This window comes from Pongo abelii, chromosome 16, assembly GCF_028885655.2.
Source record: "Pongo abelii isolate AG06213 chromosome 16, NHGRI_mPonAbe1-v2.0_pri, whole genome shotgun sequence".
NCBI classification, from domain to species: domain Eukaryota; kingdom Metazoa; phylum Chordata; class Mammalia; order Primates; family Hominidae; genus Pongo; species Pongo abelii.
The window spans coordinates 38,224,208-38,247,161 of record NC_072001.2 but is presented as its reverse complement, the minus strand read 5'-3'; the positions used below and the strand labels follow the sequence as shown (position 1 = coordinate 38,247,161).

Sequence of the window (22,954 nt, the reverse complement as noted above, 5' to 3'; positions counted from 1 at the left end):
GTCATCAAGTTATACACCTTAAATATATACAATTTTTAATTCTCAGCTATATCTCAATAAAGCTGATAGGGGAAAGAAAATGACTAGACCAGATTTGCATTTTGAACATTTCATTATTACTATAAGTTCATTAGAATTTGGTATTCCTCAAGGCTTTTTCCTGTATCTTCTCTTCTCATTTCATATATTCTCCTTGAGATTTCACTTCATGGCTTCTGTTTCTATATACCAAAATCTAATTAGATAACTCTTCTCTGATGATTCATGGGAAACTTAAATACATGTCAATTTTAGCACAATTAATATTGAATTCAACCTTTATTGTCCTTCCCAAACCTTCATCTATTTGGTTTATATATATATATTTGAAGGAATAATACTTGGTGCCACCATCTTTTAATTTGCTCAAAGCCAAAAACCTGAGACTCATTCTTCCCTTTTCTGTCTACTGTATTCCCCACATCCAATTCACTGGTATTATATATCTTAACTACCATATGCTGCTCTCAAATCTGTTCTCGTCTATACTAATGCTTTGTCTATTACATACTCTCTCATCTAGTCTGTTGCAGCACCTTGTTTATTTGCCTTCTTACCTTCAGTCTTATTTTCTACCAAGGAACTTGACTGAAGCTGGAATGATCTTTTCAGAAGTGAAATTGGATCATATCATTGTTTTGTTTGAATTTCTTAGTATTCTTTGTGACCTTACTTTCAAGCATAAACTCCTTAAAACGAAACAGAAGGCTATATAGGACCTGGCTTTTGTCTACATTTTTAGCTTCAACTCTTCCACCTTCAGACACTCTCTACTCAAGCTTCTTCCAGTTTCCAGTACTCATCATCTTGTAAACTGATAAGAAAGATTAGGAAAATGTTTCAGGAATAAATATTTCAAATCCCTTCTTTTAAAAAAATTGTCTGTGTTCCACACATCTTTCACTTATTATTTGTTCTGTACACCCCAAAAGCTTTATAGTAATTTTTAATGTACAAAAAAGGGGTATTTGGGCTATCACCAGCAGTTATTGATTATCATTAACTGCATAACTATACTTAATTTATTTATTGGTCATTTATTTCATGTATGCCATTGATCTTAAAAGTGAATCTATAAAATATCTAAGTCTACTTTGTGTTACACAGAAGTAAAATATCAGCTCATAGATTTTAGAATATTTCTGGCCTTGTAAATTTAGTTTAGAAGTATTCCCTCTTCTTCAATGTTAGTTTTCTTGAAAGAGTTTGAGAAACTTTGCTATTAGCTCTTTAAATTTTTGGTAGAATTCAGCCATGAAGCTGTCTGATCCTGGGCATTTGTTTGATGGGAGACTTTTAATGACTGATTCAATCTCCATAGTTATTATTGGTCTGTTCAGATTTCCAGCTTCTTTGTGATTCGGTCATGGTAGGTTATAGGTTTCTAGGTATGTATCCATTTTGTCTAGATTGCCCAATTTGTTGGTATATAGTTGTTTATAAGTAGTGTCTTATGATCCTTTGTATTTCCGTGTTACCGGTTATAATGTCTCCCCTTCCATTTCTGATTTTATTTATTTGAGTCCTGTCCCTGTTTTTGTTAGTCTGGCTAAGGGTTTGTCAGTTTTGTTTAGCTTTTCAAAACAACTCAGTTTTAGGCCAGGCACGGTGGCTCACTCTGTAATCCCAGCACTTTGGGAGGCCGAGGCCGGCAGATCACAAGGTTAGGAGTTTGCAACCAGCCTGGCCAATATGGTGAAACCCCGTATCTACTAAAAAATACAAAAATTAGCCAGGCGTGGTGACACATGCCTGTAGTCCTGACTACTCAGGATGCTGAGGCAGGAGAATGCTTGATCCCAGGAGGCGGAGGTTGCAGTGGGCTGAGGTCACGCTACTGCACTCCAGCCTGGGCAACACAGCGAAACGCCGTCTAAAAAATAAAATAATTAAAATAAAATAAAATAAAACTCTGTTTTATTGATTTCTGCATTGTTTTTCCAGGCTCAATTTTATTTATTTATGCCCTAATCTTTGTTATGTCCTTTATTCTGCTATCTTTGGGCTTGTCTTCTTTTTCTAATCCTTTGAGCTATAATGTTAAGTTGTTTATTTGAGATCCTTCTTCCTTTTTGATGTAGGCATTTATTGCTACAGACTTCCCTCTTAGGACTGCTTTTGCTGCATCCCATAAATTTTGGGATGTTGTGTTCCCATTTTTTTTGGCTCAAGATGTTTTTTAATTTCTCCTTTAATTTCTTCTTTGACCCAGGAAGATAGGATCATATGCTCCTTCAGGAGCATATTGTTTAATTTTCATGCACTTCTTAATTTTCCATGATTCTTCCTTTTATTGATACCTAGTTTCATAGCATTGTGGTTGAAAAAGATACTTGACATGATTTTAACCTTAAATGTGTTAAGACTTTTTTGTGACCAAACATATGATCTATCCTGGAGAATGTTTCATGTGCACTTCAGAAGAATTTCTCTTCTGTTGCTGTTGAAAGGAATGTTCTGTAAATATCTATTAGGTTCCTTTGGCCTAAAGTAGTTCAAGCCCAATGTTTCCTTATTGATTTTCTGTCTGGAAGTTTTATCCAATGTTGATAGTGGGGTATTGAATTTCCTGCTATTATTGTGTTGCAGTCTATGCCTCTTCAGACTTGTTTGCTTTATGTATTTATGTGCTGCAATGTTGGGTGCATATATATTTACCATTGTTTTATCCTCTTGATGAATTGGATCCTTAATCACTATATTATGACCTTTATTGTCCTTTTTACAGTTTTTGACCTAAAACCTATTCTGTCTAAGATTAGTATAGCTATCTTTGCTCTTTTTGTTTCTATTTGCATGGAATATCTTTCTTCTTATTATTATTCCTTTAGTCTATAAGGGTGTTTTAAGGTGAACTGAGTCTCTTGTAGGCAGCATATAGTTTGGTGCTCACTTTTTCATCCATTCTGCCTCTCTATATTTTTGATTGGAGAATTTAAAACATTTACATTCAAAGCAAAGAAGTCACATGTTGAGATAACTCATAACACAACCTCTAAGAGCTGTAAGCATTTCAGTCTAACTGTAGAAATGGAAAATCTGAAAAATTGAAATAAGGTCCTTCCTGAGATAGTCACTTTCATATATGTAAGCTCATTTTTTTAGAGATTATATGACCAGTCTTCTTATCTGTTGTTTTAAATAAAAATTTTGTCATTTTGTTTCTAAAAATAATTATAGAATAAGGGTGTGTTCAGTGGGAGTCTGGGAACAAATAAGAAGTATATTTACCCACAAAACAATTCAAGTTTTAAAAATGGTATCTACTTGTTCTGTTAGCCAGTAAGCCTGGTAGAGATAGGAAGAGATTTCAAGAGTGTGTGTGTGTGTGTGTGTGTGTATGTGTGTGTGTTTTAGTTTGAAAGATACATGAGGTATTCAGTTCTTGTATTCAATGGATTTATCAAGAATTATAGACAGACTAGAAATTGCTTCTCAGAGTGATTATACCTTTTCTAATATCACCTACTGATTTTACAGTAAAACTCTAGGCTACAAAGGTTGAGATGAGAACACAATTCACTTTACTTGACTCTTAAAAATAGCGTTGTCAACCATTTTGTGATGTCTCTCTCTTCATATATTGGACTGTACTGAAGAGATAAACCTCCACTTGCTTTCATGGCATAGATAATAAATTGATATAATTCAGCTGAAAAGTTGAAAAATGCATTGAAAATAACGGGGCATAACATTGTAGGGTTGACATTTATTCATAGATGATGCAATTAAATAAAACAGGCATTAACTTCAAGGTCAGTAAGTAAAGTAATAAAATTGAATATTTTAATTGAATTGTAATAGCTTCCCATTGATACATGCAAGTAAAGTAAAATAGATGTCAGCTCTGCAAATTATGGTTCTTCCTCCTAATTAATTTCTTAATTCTGCATGGAGTTATCAGTGCCTAGGTCTTGTTGTGAGTTTATTCATCCACTCAGCTTCCATCAAGGAATGTCTACATGACATGATGAAATGGCTACGTGTCAGAGTTTACAGTAAATTTTTTCTGCACTTTGGCAAAAATATTGTTAGTAACTCAAAGTAACATATTCATGTATTAGAGTTAAAATGTACTTTAACATTATCATGGATCCTATGGATTATTATCTTCATTAATATTGATATTTCTTGATATTGATGTTTATGTCAACATTAACTAATGTAATTGTCTCAGTGATTATAAAGGTTTTTATAGGGAGATATATACATAAAGACTCACATTCCATAATTAACTGGCTCAAGAGGTAAATTGTACTGACCGCTGGGATTTTGGTGAAGCACAGTTTGTGTCTGTTCACAACCCATGCTTTACTAGAAAAGAGACACCTAAATTGAATAAATTTAAAAAAGAAAAATCTTTTCCAAGGACTGAGGTAAATTGAAGCTTTTAGATAAAGTTGAATTGCACTGAAAAAGCCCATGAGCTGTTGTGGCTTTTTCAGAGGCTTTTAATAGCTCCTCCAAAGGTTTTAATGTAATGCAGTTTTATGTAAAATAAAATGAGAATGATGATATTACAGAGATTAAGAGAGAGATTTTTAAAGCATACTGAAATTGTATTGGGTCTAGATACTAGGGTTTATTTAAAGAAAAAGAAAATTGTGCCTTTTGGACTAGCTGCATTTACCAGTTAAATGGCTACTGCTTAGAAATTGAAAATGGAATGGATGTGTAAGATGGATTTTAAATTTACTGAGATATTGTTATATATTCATATACTTTAAAATGATTTTATAGGATAGAATTATTTGAGTGCAAATATATTGGTATATTAGCATCATTCTTCAGTTGTGCTTAGAAATATAAGTGGGTTCTTCTTGTTGGTAAAGTAAATAGAGATGCTGTGATGTCTAGCTTTTGTGTTAAAATTTAACTCAGACATTGACTTTTTTAAAATGTTTCTCTCTGAGCCATTTAAAACAAAAATTTAAAATGTCTATTGAGTAATATATTTTATTGAAGCTAATATGACCCTGACCTTCCATTCTCAATTAAGAAGGATCATTCAGAAATCTGTATCATCTAATTAGAAAATACTAAAACCAAAATACATAAAATAAAAAACTAAAATCTTAGAGCTTCATAATTATAGATAAGCTAACAATTTTTCACACTAAAATCTGTTTTTTCAGATCTTTGTTTTAAAATTATTTTAATAATTATCTTATTCCATTTAGGGAAATGAAAGTAAATATTATAAACGCTGTGCATACAATGCTTAGATGTTGGTAAATGAGGAAACTTGTGGAATATGTGGAAGTGTAAGAAAATTAAGTATTCAATCTTTATACTTATAAAAGCAATTACTATGAGTTTTGTTTTCATGTATTAATAGTTTGATATTTATGGAATCATTGGTATGCTAAGCATTAAAGAATTCCTTGAGGAAACTTCTGTATCTGAATATATTCTGGAGTAGGATGAATAGTCTTCCTACGACATCCCTAATATCCCTAATATCACCTGGTGCATAATAGTTTCAGATGATTTAGAAGAGATCTCAAAGATCAGGGTGGCTTCAGGCCATTGCTTTTGCAAGGACAGTAGCTGGAATTGCTAGGAATCTCTGGATTTTATCCAACAAAATATATTCTATAAACAGTCTGCAGTACATGGCATATGGACAGTGATCATGAGGTCCGCAATGACTTGTCACTTTCTAATGAACAGAAAAATTGAAGCAAAGGCAGACTGTGCTCAGATAAAGTATTCAGATATTCAGATAAAGTAACTAGCAAGGCATCAGGAGAAAAAGACTTATGTAGTTATTATAATCAAGTACAGTGGAAAATGTTAGCCTGATAGAAGTAAATATTATATGCTGTGTTGAATTAAAGTATAAAAATCCATTCAGAAGAGTATGCAGGCTATTATATTGAATTTAAACAAGTAGTTTCATTACTAAAACCTAGACATTTTATGGAAAAGAATTATAGTCTGTTTAAATAGTATCACCTCATGATATAGGAACACCTAAATCATTGTTCATGCCAAAAAAACCTACCTAAATCACCTGACATAACCTCTGAAAAATATGTTTTAAAATTGTTTATTTCTTACATCCTGCTAGTTCCTTGGTTTTAGATGTCCTTTGAAACCATCTTTCATGTATGTGAAATGTTGTTTCTATTGTTCTGCCCTGTGTGAAATGTCTGAAACAAGTTTATTCAACCTGCGGCCTAGGACGGCTTTGAATGCGGCCCAACGCAAATTTGTAAACTCTCTAATGCTATGAGATTTTTTTGATATTTTTCCAGCTAATCAGCTATCGTTAGTGTGAGTGTATTTCATATGTGGCCCAAGACAATTCTTCTTCCAGTGTGGCCCAGGGGAGCCAAAAGATTGGATACCCATGGTCTAAAACATCACGCCCATGAATCATAGCAGCATATACACCCTCACTAAACTTTACACAGACCCTATTACCAAACCTGTAGGTACACATGAAGCTTATTTTATTATTAACTCTGAGAGAAAAGAAATTTGGCTCTTAAATATTTTAGATATTTTCTAGTTTTACAATAATCTCCTTTTGTAGTGAAATGATCTCTAATATGTCTCAGGAAAATGGTTGAAAATTTTTCTCTAATGTTTTAAATGTTATTTACTTCAATGATTTTAGCTTCATAGAATTTTTAGTGCTTAGCCCAAGAATAACTAAATTGAAAATACTTTCATGAATACAGAAAAGTGTTTAAATGACCAAGTAATTTTTACCAAGGTATACCTGTGTGAAGATCACAGGTTCATGTGGAAAGTGTGCCCAGTGTGTTTTATATTTACATTATTTACTGACTCATATTTAAAGGCAACCCAAATGACTTTATCCACTGTGGAATACAGCCATCTCTGAAATGAGATGTAACTGCTGTTTCTATACTTTAACAAGTCTGAACTGGGGCTTGATACTCTGCAATGAATTAGAAGACTGCAAGAAAAATGAGATCTTATGGTGCCTACCTGTGTAAAACTGTATGCTCTTAAATTCCCTTTCATGCCTTATAGGCATATATTTTCATATATTTACTTCCAGACTCGTGCATAGAATGCAAAACACAAATTCTCAAATTCAATCATGGGAGACTTTTTAAATGATGCCCTAGTGCTGACTGTGTTATATGTGTGTGTTGTTACACACACACACACACACACACACACACACACACAGAGTTGGAGGGAAGGCTAAAAAGTGACTTCCAGCCATGCTGACCTCGTATATTCATGCTTTGGATTTTAACATATTTCCTAAACCCATGGCAGTCATAGATGAATATAAGAAGGAAAAATGTGAAAAATGTAATTGTACTGGAAAACATTGTAAACATCTCTGTTAGCTAGAAATGAAAAGACAAAAAGTAGTGAACAGGACTGAAGTTGTGTGCTGTAATGTAGGGATCCAGGAAGCAGGCAAAAGCAGCTGGGAGATCATGTCCTGTTGGGAAATAGAAATGGGAAGTGCCCTACAAGAGGGAAAACCTCAAAGAGATCAAGAAAAATAGAAAATCCATTTGTTTAAAAAAGCAATTATTAGAAAAATAAATTGCCCGGAGTGAAACAGTAACAGAGTGATGTGAAAACCAATTAGAAATTTTAGAAATGAAACATAGTCATGAAAAAAAAACCTCAGTGGGCAGAATAAATGCTAGTCACCTCAAAGAGAGAATGAATGCAGCAGAAAAAAAGAGAAAAAGTAATTCACCAAGAAGGCATAGAGAGAGGAAAAAAATAGAAAAAGCCACAGAGAGAGGAAAAAAATAGAAAATGCAATTAAAACATGGAGACTAGATTGGGAAATTGAAATATTTGTATAATAGGTGTTTCAAGGAAAAAATAGAAGGCAGAAAAGCAGATATAATAGCTGAAAATGCTCTAGATTTGAAGAAAGACATGAGTTTTTGGATTAAAAGTACACATTAGGTGCTGTCTAGTACTAATTAAAATAAACATGTGCCTAGACATATTGAATTAATTTTGCAAAATGTACTAAGTGTGTTGAAAATTGTGTCATAGGTACATTGAAAATTGTACAATCTAGCATATAGAAAATAAAGATTCCTTATATGGGAGCCACTATCAGACTGACATCATAATTTTCATTAGGAACAACAAATGCCAAAAGTAATATATCGCAACTAAACTATTGTGAGAGTAACATAGAGACATTATGAGACCTGTAAAAACTGGGAGAGTATACCACTCACAGATCGTCAGTGAAAGAATAAAGAACAAACTTCAGTTAGAAATAGATTGATTCAAGGAGAAATGAATGAGAAACAATAGTGAGCATAAACATTGTAAAATATGTTGATAACCTTAATTTTTCTTGCTAAAAATAATGGAACAAAAATTCAACACAATAATAATAGTAATGATGAAGCCTGTTTAGTGCCTAGTTAAAACATACTAAGTTCTGGTCTAAAGGATGCTAAAGATACTTAATACATTAAGACTTTAAAAATATGGTTTTGAATGTATGTAAAAAATCACAGTTGATTATCTGAAAAGTAGAAATTCACTCTATAGCATTCTTATCAGCAGAGTAAAACATTAAAATAATTTTCAATTCAGTATGAGGCAGAAAAAAATAAAAGAAAAATATATAAAGCTTAATGTACAGAAAATTTATACTAAGATGGTAGAAACAGATCCAGCCATATAATATAAAATGATTAAACTCAGTTCTTTAGAGTCATATTTATAAGATTGGGTGGAACAAAAGAAATCCAATTATATGTGGGCATCTAAAACAAAACAATACAAAAAATTTGAGAACAAATAATGGAAAATATATATAAGAAAGATATTAGCAAAAGAAAGCTGGTGTCACAGTGTTCATAGAAGACACATAGATTACAAGATAAAAATCTGATGGAGATGAAAAAGTCACTACTTCTTGATAAGCGGAATAATTCCATCAAAAAGTTTTAGAAATTATGAGTTTGCGCACATATAACAACATAGCTTTCAAATATATTAAGGAAAAATGACAGAATTGTAAGAAGAGATTATTAAAACCAAAATCATAATGGGTGTTTTTTTATCTTACTATTAGAACCTGATGGTTCATGGAGATCAAAAATTTTTAAGGCCGTAAAAGATTTGAACAGCAAAATTAACAAGTATGATCATGATTTTATGTGTTTAGGTACATAATCTTGCTTTCAACGGATAGAAAACATACTTTCATTCGAGCAGAAATGGAGCATTTATGAAATTTGATCATGCTCTAGACCACAAGGAAACTTTACCAAATTTTTTAATTTTATTTTGTTAAAGCAGTTGTAGGTTCACAGCAAATTAAGAGAAATGTACAGAGATTTTCCATATACCCTGACCCCATACCGCATGACCTCCCCCATTATCAACCTCCCCTGCTAGAGTAGTACATTTGTTAAAATTGTTGAACTTACAATGACACATCATAATCACCCAAAGTTCATAGTTTACATTAAGGTTCACTGCTAGTGATATACATTCTACGGGTTTCGACAAATGTATAATAACATGTATTCATCATTATAGTATCATGCAGAGTATTTTTCTACCCTACAAATCCTCTGTGCTCTGCCTATTTAACCTTGTCTGCCCCATACCCAAAACCCCTGGCAATCACTGGCCTTTCTACTATCTTCATAGTTTTTTCTTTTCCAGAATGTCATATAGTTGGAATCATACAGTATGTAGCGTTTTCAGATTGGCTTTTTTCACTTAGTAATATACATTTACATTTCCTCCATGTATTCTCATGGCTTGATAGCTGCTTTCTTTTTAGCACTGAATAATATTTCATTGTCTGGATATACACAGTTTACTTAGTCGTTCACCTACTGAAAAACATTTTGGTGCTCCAGATTTTGACAATTATGAATAAAACTGCTATAAACATCCACATACAGGTTTTTGTGAAGACAAGTGTTTTTAATACCTTTGGGTAAACACCAAGGAACACCACAGTTGGATCGTATAGTAAGAATATGTTCAGTTTTGTAAGAACCTCCCAACTGTCTTACAAAGTGACTGTACCATTTTGCATTCCACTCAGCAATAGTATTGCTCTACATCCTTGCCAGCTTTTGGTGTTGTAGGTTCTCCAGATTTTGGCCACTATAATAGGTGTGTAGTGGTATCTTCTTCTTGTTTTATTTGCGTTTCTCTGGTGACATATGATGTGGAGGATCTTTTCATATGCTTATATATATCTTTAGTGAGGTGTCTGTTAAGGTCTTTTGCCCATTTTTAAATTGGATTGTTGTTTGCTTATTGTTGAGTTTTAAGAGTTCTTTGTGTATATTAGATAATAGTCCTTTATCAAATGTTCTTTGCACATATTTTCTCCCAGTCTGTGGCTTTTCTTCTTACTCTCTTTACATTATCTTTCACAGAGCAGAGATTTTTTCATTTTAATGAAGTCAGCTTATTAATTGTTTCCTTAATGGATCGTGCTTTTGGTGAGGTATCTTAGAAGTCATCACCATACCCAAGGCCATCTAGATTTTTTTCCTGTTATAGGACTTTTATAATTTTGCATTTTACCTTTATGTCTACAATCTGTTTTAATTTAATTTTGTGAAGAGTGTAAAGTCTGTGTCTAGATCCATTTTTTTGCATGTGGATATCCAGTTATTTCACACCATTTGTTGACAAAACTGTCTTTGCTCTATAGTATTGCCTTTCATTACATTAACTTTTGTAAATGAAATTATGCCAATATATGTACATATGAATGTAAATATCCAAAATGAATTCATTTATTTCATAGCCCACTTGTGACATGTGATTTTTTTTCCTAGCTGGTTAGTCTTGGTGTATGGAAAGCGTTCATATTGCTCACACTTGTCTCCCACACCCCATTACCTATATAAACTCTACTGTTATGTCAGTTGAGTATCTTTATTAAAGGTTATGCACACGCTATTGGCACAGTAATGATTTTTCAGAATTGTCTCTATCTTTACTTGAAAAATACAGTGTTGCAAAGGAGTCATTGAAATGAAATGTCATTTAATTTAATAATGCACTTATTTGTGCCCATATGCTACTATTAAGTGAATTAATTACATAAACATAACAGTCTACTGCTATTTTCTACTCTTATTGTCTAAGAAGTTTGAAGTTTAAATAAAACAGGGATAAATCAGAAAATTAATGCTGTTGTCCATCAGTAAAATAAACCATAACCATTAAAATATAAAGAATTAAAATTTCATGTAATTGAAATGATACTCTTTTTTTCTGTCCTAATTACTGTTCCTCAAAATGGATAAAGGAATTGAAACAATGCATCTGGTAGTTGACACAGTGCAATTGAAATAAACGAAACTTACTTTTCAGAAGCAATAAAACCAGTTACCTAAGGGGAATAGAAAAGTAAATACTAGCAAAGTACATTTTACTTTATGATCAAAGCAATTCAAAATATATACACACTGCTTTTCTAGGTGAGGAGGGGCCAAGGGAAGGGGAATGTGTCTTTAAAGTTCCTGTCTGATAGTTATCTTTAAAAAATGTAACCTTTCTTGGCAGGCTTAGATCCTGATAAGCATCTTGGGAAAACCCTGGATCAAATGGAGCCTTATCTCATAGAGGTAAGAATTTATACTAGATCTCAAAATATTGCCATCTAAAGGAGAAAACAAAATAATGCTGTGATACAATGATTACAAAATTTATTTTATTTTAGAAAAAATCAAATACATTCATAATATATTTATGAAAAAATTAAACTTCAAATGGAAATGAAAATGTTTAAAATTATAAAAATTAATTACCAACTTGTTAACCCAAATGTGACACAGTTATACCTAAAAAGACATTACTGTCAGAAAGTTTATTTTTATTAAAATGAACACTGTATTCTATATAAAATGTGCTATACTATTAAAGTATCTGATAGTTTCTGTGATCACATGCTTTGCCATCAGAAACAGGAGTAGAAACTTTCTTTAGAGATTAATGTAACCCCTTCTCTTTTACCAATTAGGAAATTAACTTGCAGCATAGTAAAAAAAATTATCCCAAGATTTCAAATTACTCTACTTAACTTCTCATTGTGAAACCCTAAACATGTTCTAAACATTAAATATTCAGTTGTTTTCATTTACTCTTTCTATTAAATGTACTATATTTTATTAGAGTTTTAGAACAAATGTTATGTTTAGTCTGGCAATGCATCATTAACTGGAATATTTAATTACTACACTATGTGGAATATTTATATTCTACCATGGTGATGGAAAAAAGAAAATCTCTCTCCTATGAAAGAACCTCTCTCTTTTAACAACTCATCATTTTCTTGTCCCATGCTCTTAATTCATCAGTATTGTCTCTGGGCTTTGTTAATACTGTTGCTGTGATATGAACTCTTAGCAGTTACACTTTTCAATAACTTCATGGGTTTTACCTTTTTTGGGGAGTTATTCGTAATTGATTATTTTATGGTTTATCAATCAATATGTACCAAATGCCTAGTAATCTCCGAAATGTTAATTTTTATAGTGTTAATTCCTTAATAATTATTATTAAGCATCTAGTATATTCCAGGCAGATAGTAAAGATTAAAAGAAAAATGAAATGATTATGTAATTGTGACAAATTATATTTGGTTTCTAGATAATTTGATGTCATTTATTTAAGTCAATTTATGGAACATTGTTGCTTTCTATGCTTATGTGATAGGACTTTTCTCACAACGATTTGTTCTGTAGCTCCATTATATCATGTTTACATCTGTTCACTGCCATCAGACTAAATTTAGCTTCTACCAAAGCGTTGTATAAATTTATGGAAATGAAAGAGAAATTCCGAAGTGAGAGACTGTGGCATTAGCCAAAGTTATTGGCCAAAAGAGCTATTTCCGAAATTTGAAGTCGTAAGTTTAGATTTTAAGTGTGTTGCTATTCTTTGTAGAAAAGGCAAGTAAGGTTTTGAGAAGCACCACGATGTTGATTATGAGTTAACCTGGGTATTATCATAGGATGTTTAAACACAAAATGCAGAAATCATTTTATTCAATGATTCTTCAGCAAGTTCCTCAACTTGGTCTAGCAATCTTATATTTCCCTAGAATTATTTTCCTCCCGTTCTCCATAATGATAATTTTATTCCTTCTCCACTCTCCTCAAATTTAAAAATCCCTTCACCTTCCCCCTTACTTTAAGTGGATGATGCATCTTCCTTCACAGAGGAAATAGAAGCCATGATATAGGAAATTGCCCTGCCTCCCTCCCAACCCCAGCACCACCCCTACTAATTTCCCTCTACCTACACCTATCCTTGCTTACTGTAACTGGGAGACATGTTCTTTCTTCTTTATATGGCTAAGGCCCTACCTGTGCTTGGATCCCATTCACACCTGCCTTCTCAGAGATCTTGCAGCCAACCCACCCCCTCCACTGTCTTTATTCTCGCTCTCTTTGTCTCCTTCACATCAATACTGAAACATAATACAGACTGTCCCATCCTTAAGACCCCCTTTCTCCACCCTAGTTTTTCTCTGACTACCTCTCTTTCTTCTTTGCTTCAAAACCAAAATATTTAGAAGTGTTATCTGTATTCATTGTCAGTACTACTTCATGTCTGAGATGCCTCAAGTACCTGGAATCTGTCTTCTCATTCTGCCTCTAAGCGGATACAGCGCTGACCAAAATCACTCATGATACCCATTTTACCAAACACAATAGATATTTCTTAGTCCTTATTTACCAGTTACAAACACATCTTCTTGAAATGTTTCTATTTACATTCATGGAACCACACTCTCCTAGTTTTTCTCCTTTCATTCTGGATAGTCCTACTCTTTTTCTGATTCCTAGTTTAGGCCCCATTTTCCCTCTAGAAACTTTTCCTAGGTAATCTCAGTCGCTCACTTGACTTTAACTATTAGCTATATTCTGATGACTCCCAAGTCTTTCTGGTCCATATTTATCAGCTAAGCTTCAGTGCCCACAGATACCACAAATTCAATCTCTACATACTCGATGGTAGCCTTGATATCCATCATTTTTTGCCATTCTCTTTGTCATCACGTTAATTCAGATGTGTGTTACTTCAGGCCTAGAATATTACTGGCACCTCCAAATTTGCCTCTACCTTCTATTTTATTTCCCAAAGAATTCCTTTTGCTTCTTGCCTCAAGATAATTGTACTAATATATTCTACTGTATTTGTGTCACTCAGTCAAAACTTTAAGTGAGTCCTCATTGCCTACAGGCAAAAATCCAAATTCTTTAGACTCCTCTTTCCCTCACCTACTATATCTAACTCATTAACATGATCTTGTCTGCTCTATTTCCAGAATATATTCTATTATAAATCCAAGCACTTCTCACTGCCTCTACTACTACCATACCATAATCACCTCTTGTCTGGAATACTACCTCAACCCCTAACTGGTCTGCTTACTTCCACCATTGCCCTGCCATGATCCGTTATTTATATAGATGTCAGAATGATATTTTTAAAGTGTGAATCAAATCATACCCCTACTTTGTTTAAAATGTAAGTGGGATCTTGTTGCAATTAGAATAACATCCAAACAGCTGAGGTCACAACTTGTGAGACCCTATATGATCAGCATCCTATCCATCTTTTCAGGCTCATCTTCTACCGTTCTCCCATTCTCTGTCTCATTCCTTTAGCTGTAGCCACATAGGTCTCTTTATTACTTAAACACACTTTATTCACCCTTTTTCTCATTAGGACCTTCCCCTGCCTGAAATGTTTTGTCCACAGTCTATCACTGGTTAATACCTTCTCACTATTTAAATGATAACTCAAATGCTACCTCCTCAAAGAAGCTTTCCCTGACTACCCTAGCTAAAGCAGATCTCTGCAAATTATCTTATTTGTTCATCTGTTTACATGTGTATTACCTACCCTGCACCATTACGATGTAAGCTTCAATCATCTTGCCAAGATTTTGGCAGACATTAGTTCTTTTGTTCTTTCATTCAGTAGCTTTTCATCTGTCCATCTATTCATTCATTCATCTCATTTTTAAATTATTGAGTATTTGTTGAGGGTCTATTATGTGACAGATGCTATGGTGAACACTAAGTATATATGATGAGTTAAACAAACAAGATACTTGTTCTTGAAGAGTTTACAATTTGCTATAGTTGTTTTCAAACCTGAGGGTGTAATTCACTGGAAACCTTCTTTAAAAAATGCATAAATTCTTTTTCCATCCCCACAAATTTCTGCTCAGAGGGACCAGAAATCTGACCTTTAAACAAGCACGAGGTAATTCTGTCACATTAATATAGTATGTAATCTTCTAGTTTCTCAATACCACTGACAAATTTCAGCTCCTGTCTTTCTAGATTTCTCTGAAAGAGTGTGTTGCTTCTTGAAACTGTCATCCATTGGCTTCTGTGAGGCTACTCACTCCTGAAATCTTTCTGAGTACTTCCTTAGCTTTCCTTTGGGGCTTTCTACATATACTCCACCTTTTATATATTGTGGTTCCCTCCATAGCCTTCCTCCTGTGGTGATCTGAAATAGTCCCATGACTTCAGCTACCAGTTTTATTCTTGTAACAACTAAGTCTATTTCTCTAACATTTTCCTGTGTTTCAGACATGTATATGTATTCAGCTGTACCTCCACACTGTCATCTATTAAATGTCCCCAAGCACCTCAACCTCAACAGCAGAACTAAGCATTTCTTTCTTAACTTATCTATGCCATTTTTATGTTTCCTGACACTGAAGGGCTGGCCCCATTGTCTGCTCAGTTGTTCAAGCCAAAAAAGTGAATTGTAATAAATAATTTCATATACTCCTTTGTTCCTAAGAATCTAAGTCCTTTTAATTCTACCTTCTTAATTTCTTACTATTTCCTCCCTTTTATCCTCACAGTCACCACATTAGCATCTCCTGTAGATTATTGCAGCAGTTGTCTAGCACAAGTATGTCCTTCCTGTCTTGCCCCTTGTCAGTCAATTGTCCACAGTACCATCATGATATATATGAAATGCAAAGCTAATCATATCATATTACACTTTCCTTATAAACTTTGGAGTTACTCCCCATGCTTCAAAATAAAATTTAAACTGCTTACCCTGACACAATCTGTCCTTGGGGGGAAAATGAGGCATATAAGATAGGTAGTCAATGGAATACTCCCTATGCTTCATCAATTTTGAACTATCGATGGTTTCCCTAGAGTGAATATCTCCTCCTACCTCCATGTTATCCTTCCCTCTCTGCATGCATTATCCCTCCGTCACTCAGTTAAATCTGTCTTTAAAATCTCAATTCAAAGCTCACTACTGTGAGGTTTTCTTGCTTAAATAAGCTTTCTTTGAGCTGGCATTTTTCTCTTGCCTCATGGCATGTAATATTTATTATACTATTTTTTCTTTTAAATAGTGTGTATTAAAACATGTGATAGGTGAAAAATAAATTCAACACAATAAAATAATGAAAAGTCTTCCAGTGACACCAAACCCCTAGTATAGAAAGAACATACCTCAACATTTGATAAAGTTCAACATCCCTTCATGATAAAAACCCTCAAAAAACTGGGTATAGAAAGGACATACCTCAACATAATAAAAGCCTTATATGACAGATCCACAGCGAGTATCATACTGAATGGGGAAAAACTGGAAGCTTTTCCTCTTAGATCTGGAACATGACAAAGATGCCCACTTTCACCACTGTTATTCAACATAGTACTGGAAGTCGCAGCTAGAGCAATCAGACAAGAGAAAGATATAGACCATCCAAATTGGAAAAGAAGAAGTCAAATTATCCTTGCTTGCATAGGATATGATTTTATATTTCAAAAAACCTAAAGAGACCAAAAAAAACTATTAGAACTGATAAACAAGTTCGGTAAAGTTGTGGGACAGAAAATCGACAAGCAAAAATCAATAGCATGTCTATATGCCAACAGTGAACAATCTGAAAAAGAAATCGAAAAAGTAATCCCATTTACAGTAGCCACAAATAAAATTAAATACCTGGGAATTGACCAAAGAAATGAAAGATGTCTACAAAGAAAACTATAAAACACTGATGAAAAAATTGAAGTGGACATTAAAAAATGAAGACATTCCATGTTCATGGATTGGAAGAATCAATGTTATTAAAATGTCCATACTACCTAAAGCAATCTGCAGATTCACTGCAATCTCTATCAAAATACCAATGACATTTTTCACAAAAATAGTAAAAAAAAAAATCCTAAAATTTATATGGAATCCCAAAAGACCCAGAATAGCAAAAAGAACAAAACTGGAGGAATTGCATTACCTGACTTCAAACTCTGCTACAGAGTTTGTAACCCAAAATAGCATGGTGCAATAAAAACAGACACACAGACCAATGGAACAGGATAGAGAACCCAGAAACAAATCCACACACCTGTAGCAAATTCATTTTTGACAAAGATGCCAAGAACATACGTTGGGGAAAAACAATCTCTTCAATAAATTATGTAGGGAAAACTAGACATCTATATGCAGAAAAATAAAACTTGATCCCTCTCTCTCACCTTATACAACAGTCAAATCAAAATGGCTTAAAGACTTAAATCTAACACCTCAAATTATGAAACTCCTACAAGAAAACATTGGGGAACTTCTCCAGGACACGGGTCTGGGCAAAGACTTCTTGAGTAATACCACCCCCCAACCAGGCAACCAAAGCAAAAGTGGAAAAATGGGATTGCATCAAGTTAAAAAGCTGCACAGCGAAGGAAACAATCAACAAAGTACAGAGACAACCCACAGAATGGGACAAAATATTTGCAGACTGCACTCAGATAAAAGACTTATAGCTAGAATATAGAAGGAGCTTATACAACTCTATAGGAAAAAAATCTAATGATCCAATTCAAAAATGGGCAAAAGAATTGAATGGACATTTCTCAAAAGAAGACATACAAATGTCAAACAGACATAGGAAAAGGTGTTCAACATCATTGATCACCAGAGAAATGCAAATCAAAACTACAATGAGATATCTCTCACACCAGTTAAAATGGCTTTTATCCAAAAGATAGGCAATAAATATTGATGAGGATGTGGAGAAAAGGGAACCCTCATATGCTGTCTATGGGAATGTAAATTAGTACAACCACTCTGGAGAAGTGTGTGGAGGCTCCTCAAAAAACTAAAAAATAGAGCTACTATATGATCCAGCAATCTCACTGCTAGATATATACCCAAAAGAAAGGAAATCAGTGTATCAAAAGTGTATCTGCACTCCCATGTTTGTTGCAACACTGTTCACAATAGCCAAGATTTGGAAACAACCCGAGTGTCCATCAACATATGAATGGATAAAGAAAATGGGCTACTTATACACAATGGAGTACTGTTCAGCCATTAAAAAGAATGAGATTCTGTCATTTGCAACAACATGGATGGAACTGGAGGTCATTATGTTAAGTGAAATAAGCCAGGCACAGAAATACAAACATCACACATTGTCACTTATTTGTGGGATCTAAAAATCAAAACAATTGAATTCATGGAAATAGAAACTAAAAGGATGGTTACCAGAGGCTGGAAACAGTAGTGGGAGACCACCAGGGAGTTGGAGATGGTTAATGGGTACAAAAAAAAAAAGAATGAATGAGTAAGCTGAGCATGATGGCTTATGCCTTTAATCTCAGCACTTTTGAGAGTCCAAGGTGAGTGAATCACTTCAGTCCAGGAGTTCAAGACCAGCCTGGGCAATGTGGCAAACTATCGACTACAAAAAATATGAAAAAACTAGCCAGGCATGGTGGCACATGCCTATCCTAGCTACTTAGGAGGCTGAGGTGGGAGGATCACCTGAGTCCAGGAAATCGAGGCTGCCATGAGCCATGATTGTGTCACCATACTCCACCCTGGGTGACAGAGTAAGACCCTGTCTCAAAAAAATAAAAATAAAGAAAGGATGAATAAGACCTAGTGTTTGATAGCACAACAGGGGGTCTATAGTCAATAATAATTTAATTTTACATTTTTAAATAACTAAAAAAGTGTAGTTGGATTGATTCTAACATAAAGGATAAATACTTGAGCAGATGGATACTGATACTCCATAAATATATATATATACCTACTATGTACCCATAAAATTAAACAATTTTTAATGCAAAATTTAAAAACAAAACAGAAAAATGAAAATAGCTATTGCTGAAAATTCAAAATATAATAAAGTGTAAGAAAGCAAATAAAAACCATACCTTTCTTGCCCCATGGTGTACGTGATCCACATATTGGTGTATTCCCTCATGATTTATTTCCTAAGAATTTGTTTTATATACAAGGTTATGTAGTTAAACACTTGTGTATGTTTTATTTACATAATGGGATTCAACTATACATACAGTTTTGCCTCCTTTTTCTTCTAACATGCCATGTTCATTTTCCTACATAACTAAGTATACTTTGAAAAGACATTAATTAATGGCTGGGTAGATTTTAATCATATTTGTATTTTACATATGAAGGTATCATTATTTACTTATGATATATGCATAATGAAATAATTATATAAGATATTATAAGTTATCTGTTGTTGGAAAGATTGGTTTTTCTAAATCATTAAAAATAACATTATGATTGTCATCTTTTCTAATAAATCTTCATGCACATTTCTGGTTATTGTTTTCTTAAGTTCCTAGGAATATAATTTCTGGATTAAAGAATACAAAACTTTAAGGCTTATACACTAACTACTCCATGAAATAATTTTAGCCATTGTTTCTTAAACTTCTGTAGAATTTTTAAATTATAATCTTATAAGTGAATAATGGATTATGTAATTGTTTTATGTTTTGTTGGGCTTTATGTCCTAAGACCATTTTCTCATTTTCCAAAAGGAAGGTAAATTTTAATACAAATTGCACTATTAAAGGTTTAGAACTATTCTTTGAACAGCTTCATTGTTTATTAATAGTATTCTAATTGTGTAATTTTTTTCAAGAGAATTAGTTTATTGATTACACGTAATAATGGATGATATACAAGCTTCAGTCCCATCTATACTTTTATCTGGTACCATTATTCAATTTAGGTATATTGCATAGGATGTGCCAACATCATTTTTATAACCAATAATTCCATGATTTTGCTTGGGTAATCCCTTTTCATGGTGAACTTCAGGTCACAACAGTAACTATCAGTCAACTACACAAAGGTTTCTGAAGACAATGGCTTCTCCACACAAGCAGGTTGTATATAAATTCCAAATACAACCTGGCATCACCCTGAAGGAATTCTAACTTCACACTGTTGGGGAAATTTACCAAGATGGCTTCAGAGTAGACTAACTACACAACACATTTTTTAAAAAGACACATTTATTCAGCGTGACAATTAGACTATTACATTTAGCAATCAACAGCATGGGCACACACAAAAAATCTACATTAATACCCTTTGTTGGAATGCTTTACACTTTCCACAGAAGATAAACTAAAATGACATGTTATAAAACTCGTCACAAATACAGTCCTTGAGTCTTTTGCCCATACACATGAGTATTTATCTAAGCATGTCTTCTTTGTAGCAGCTAGGCCCTGCCACCACTGTGCTTGACTGAGTTCACAAATCTGTTATAACCTGTAGTTTCCCTGTCAACTTCTCTGGCTCTCCTCTCCTGTTAAGCTTTGTTTCCTGGCAGTAATTAAAATCTTCTGCCACTGTCGTAGCTACTGCTGCTACTGGAACCACCATAGCCACCTTGGTGTCGTGGTTTGGCAAAGTATTGGCCTCCACCACTATAGGAGCCAGAGTTTCTGCCTCCAAAGTTTTCTACCTTCATGGTTCCAAAATTTGAAGATTGATTGTTGTAATTGCCAAAATCATTGTAGCTTCCTCCACCTCCAAAATTGCTTCCACTACCACCACCAAAGCCACCTCTGCCTCCATTGTTATAGCTGTCATAGCTGTCACTCCTGCCATAGCCACTGCCCTGGTTTCCATAACCCTGTCCACCACTTCCATAGCCCCTGCTTCCTCCAGAGTAACCAGGGCCGCTTCCTCCATAACCACCATCATTACCAAATCCATTATAGCCATCCCCACTGCCACCATACCCATCAGCACCACAGCTGCCACCAAAGCCACCATGATCACTGAAGTTTCCTCCACTACCAAAGTTGTCATTCCCACCGAAACTGTCTCCACAACCACCACCAAAGTTTCCAGAACCACTTTGTCCTCTTTGGCTGGATGAAGCACTAGCCATCTCTTGCTTTGACAGGGCTTTCCTAACTTCACAGTTGTGGCCATTCACAGTATGGTGTTTCTGAATGACAGTCTTATCCACGAAGTCATGGTTATCGAAGGTTACAAAGGCAAAGCCCCTTTTCTTCAATTTTTCTGTACTGTTGAAAATAATCTCTTAGGTGATGTTCTTCTGTGTCTTCTTTAATGCCACCAACAAATATCTTTTTCACAGTTAAGTGGGCACCTGGTCTTTGAGAATCTTCTTAGACAGCTCTCTTTGGTTCCACAACTCTTCCATCCACCTTGTGTGGCCTTGCGTTCATGGCTGCATCCACCTCCTCCACAGTGGCATATGAGACAAACCCAAAGCCCCTGGAATGTTTGGTGTTTGGATCTCTCATTATCACACAGTCCGAGAGCATTCCCCATTGCTCAAAATGGCTCCTCGGGCTCTCATCGGTTGTTTCCAAGCTCAACCCTCCAATAAGAGCTTCCTCAGCTGTTCAGGCCCTTTTGGAGACTCTGACTTAGACATGATGGCAGGGGGAAGAGAGACTTTAACGATGCTTCTTCGGTGGTGTCCACTGGCAGAAAGGCTAATTTTGTAATATTTTTAAATGTTAGTCAAGGTTTATATTCTCAAATGGTTCTTCAGTCTTTGACACAGAAACAGCCTTCCATGTTGTTTTTGATATTTACCTCTATGTCTCTGATTGTATGTTTGCATTACTACTTCTTGATTCACTGCCACCACCACTCATATTTGCATTATTTATTGACTTTCCACTCTGGAATATGCAGATTTCACTGTGTTTACTCCCTTTCCCTCCATTACATATATGTTCTCTTTCCCTTCTTCCATCTTCCTATATTGTTATATTGCAATTCTGATTGGATCAGTATCCAGTGTTTATATTGTAATAACTGTAAAAACCCAATACACAGCTAAGTCAAGTAATAAACTCTGGTAATAAACCTTTCTTTTCCTGTACAACTTTTATTTTTTCTCTTGAGTGAATGATTGTCTTGTTTCATTTATTTAGTAGTCTCTGTACTTATCACAAATTCAGCGCTACACTCATTGCCAGTTTTCTAATCTCTTAACCAGATGTTCAGACCTATGAAGTATTTTGTCAGTTTCTTCCTGAAGAAGTCTTTTCCAGAGCCTTCTGACTTGATCTAATCTGAACCAAGTTCTCGCTATGCCTATTATAAGGCTAACATTCGAGCATGTCCTCATAATACTGGGGTTCCCTTTACCTTCTTTCTGTGTTGGGAGTCCTTGTTGCCTGGATCCAGTGTTTTCCTTTATTAACTCTTATTTTTGTGAAGCACATTCTCCAAGAGATTTCTAAGAAAGTACCCATGGGCGTAAATTTTTGAAGACTGTGCATACCTGAAAATGTCTTCAATCTTTCCTCACATTTGATTGATTCTGTCACCGGTCATAGAATTCTGTTTTGGGAATTATTTTCCTTCTGGATGTTGATAGTATTGCTCCATTGCCTTGTAGCTTGGTGTACTGTTGAAAAGCCCAAAGCCATTCTGATTCCTGACTAAATGTATGTGATAACTTTCTCCATATCTCTCCCTTTCTTCTTTGGAAGTGTATAGGATATTCTTTTTGCCCCTAGAATTGTGACTCTTAGGTGTATCTTGGGTGTGTATGTTTTTATCCACTGTGCTGGAACAGGAATAATATTCAGTTTGGAAATTTGAGTTGTGGGAAGTTGTCTTG

General features: G+C 34.3%; 1 protein-coding gene and 1 pseudogene across 2 annotated transcripts in view; one reads left to right on the top strand and one right to left on the bottom strand.

Moving 5' to 3' along the window:
- The window catches only part of DPH6 (diphthamine biosynthesis 6), a 450,913-nt gene that overhangs the window by 135,546 nt on the left and 292,413 nt on the right, over positions 1-22,954 (top strand). For both annotated transcript variants that reach the window (XM_054532586.2, XM_024232543.3), the window contains exon 6: positions 11,566-11,627. In XM_054532586.2, coding sequence (XP_054388561.1) covers positions 11,566-11,627 — 62 coding nt within the window. The remainder of the gene's footprint in view (positions 1-11,565; positions 11,628-22,954) is intronic.
- Positions 20,657-21,751, bottom strand: LOC103892486 (heterogeneous nuclear ribonucleoprotein A1-like; annotated as a pseudogene).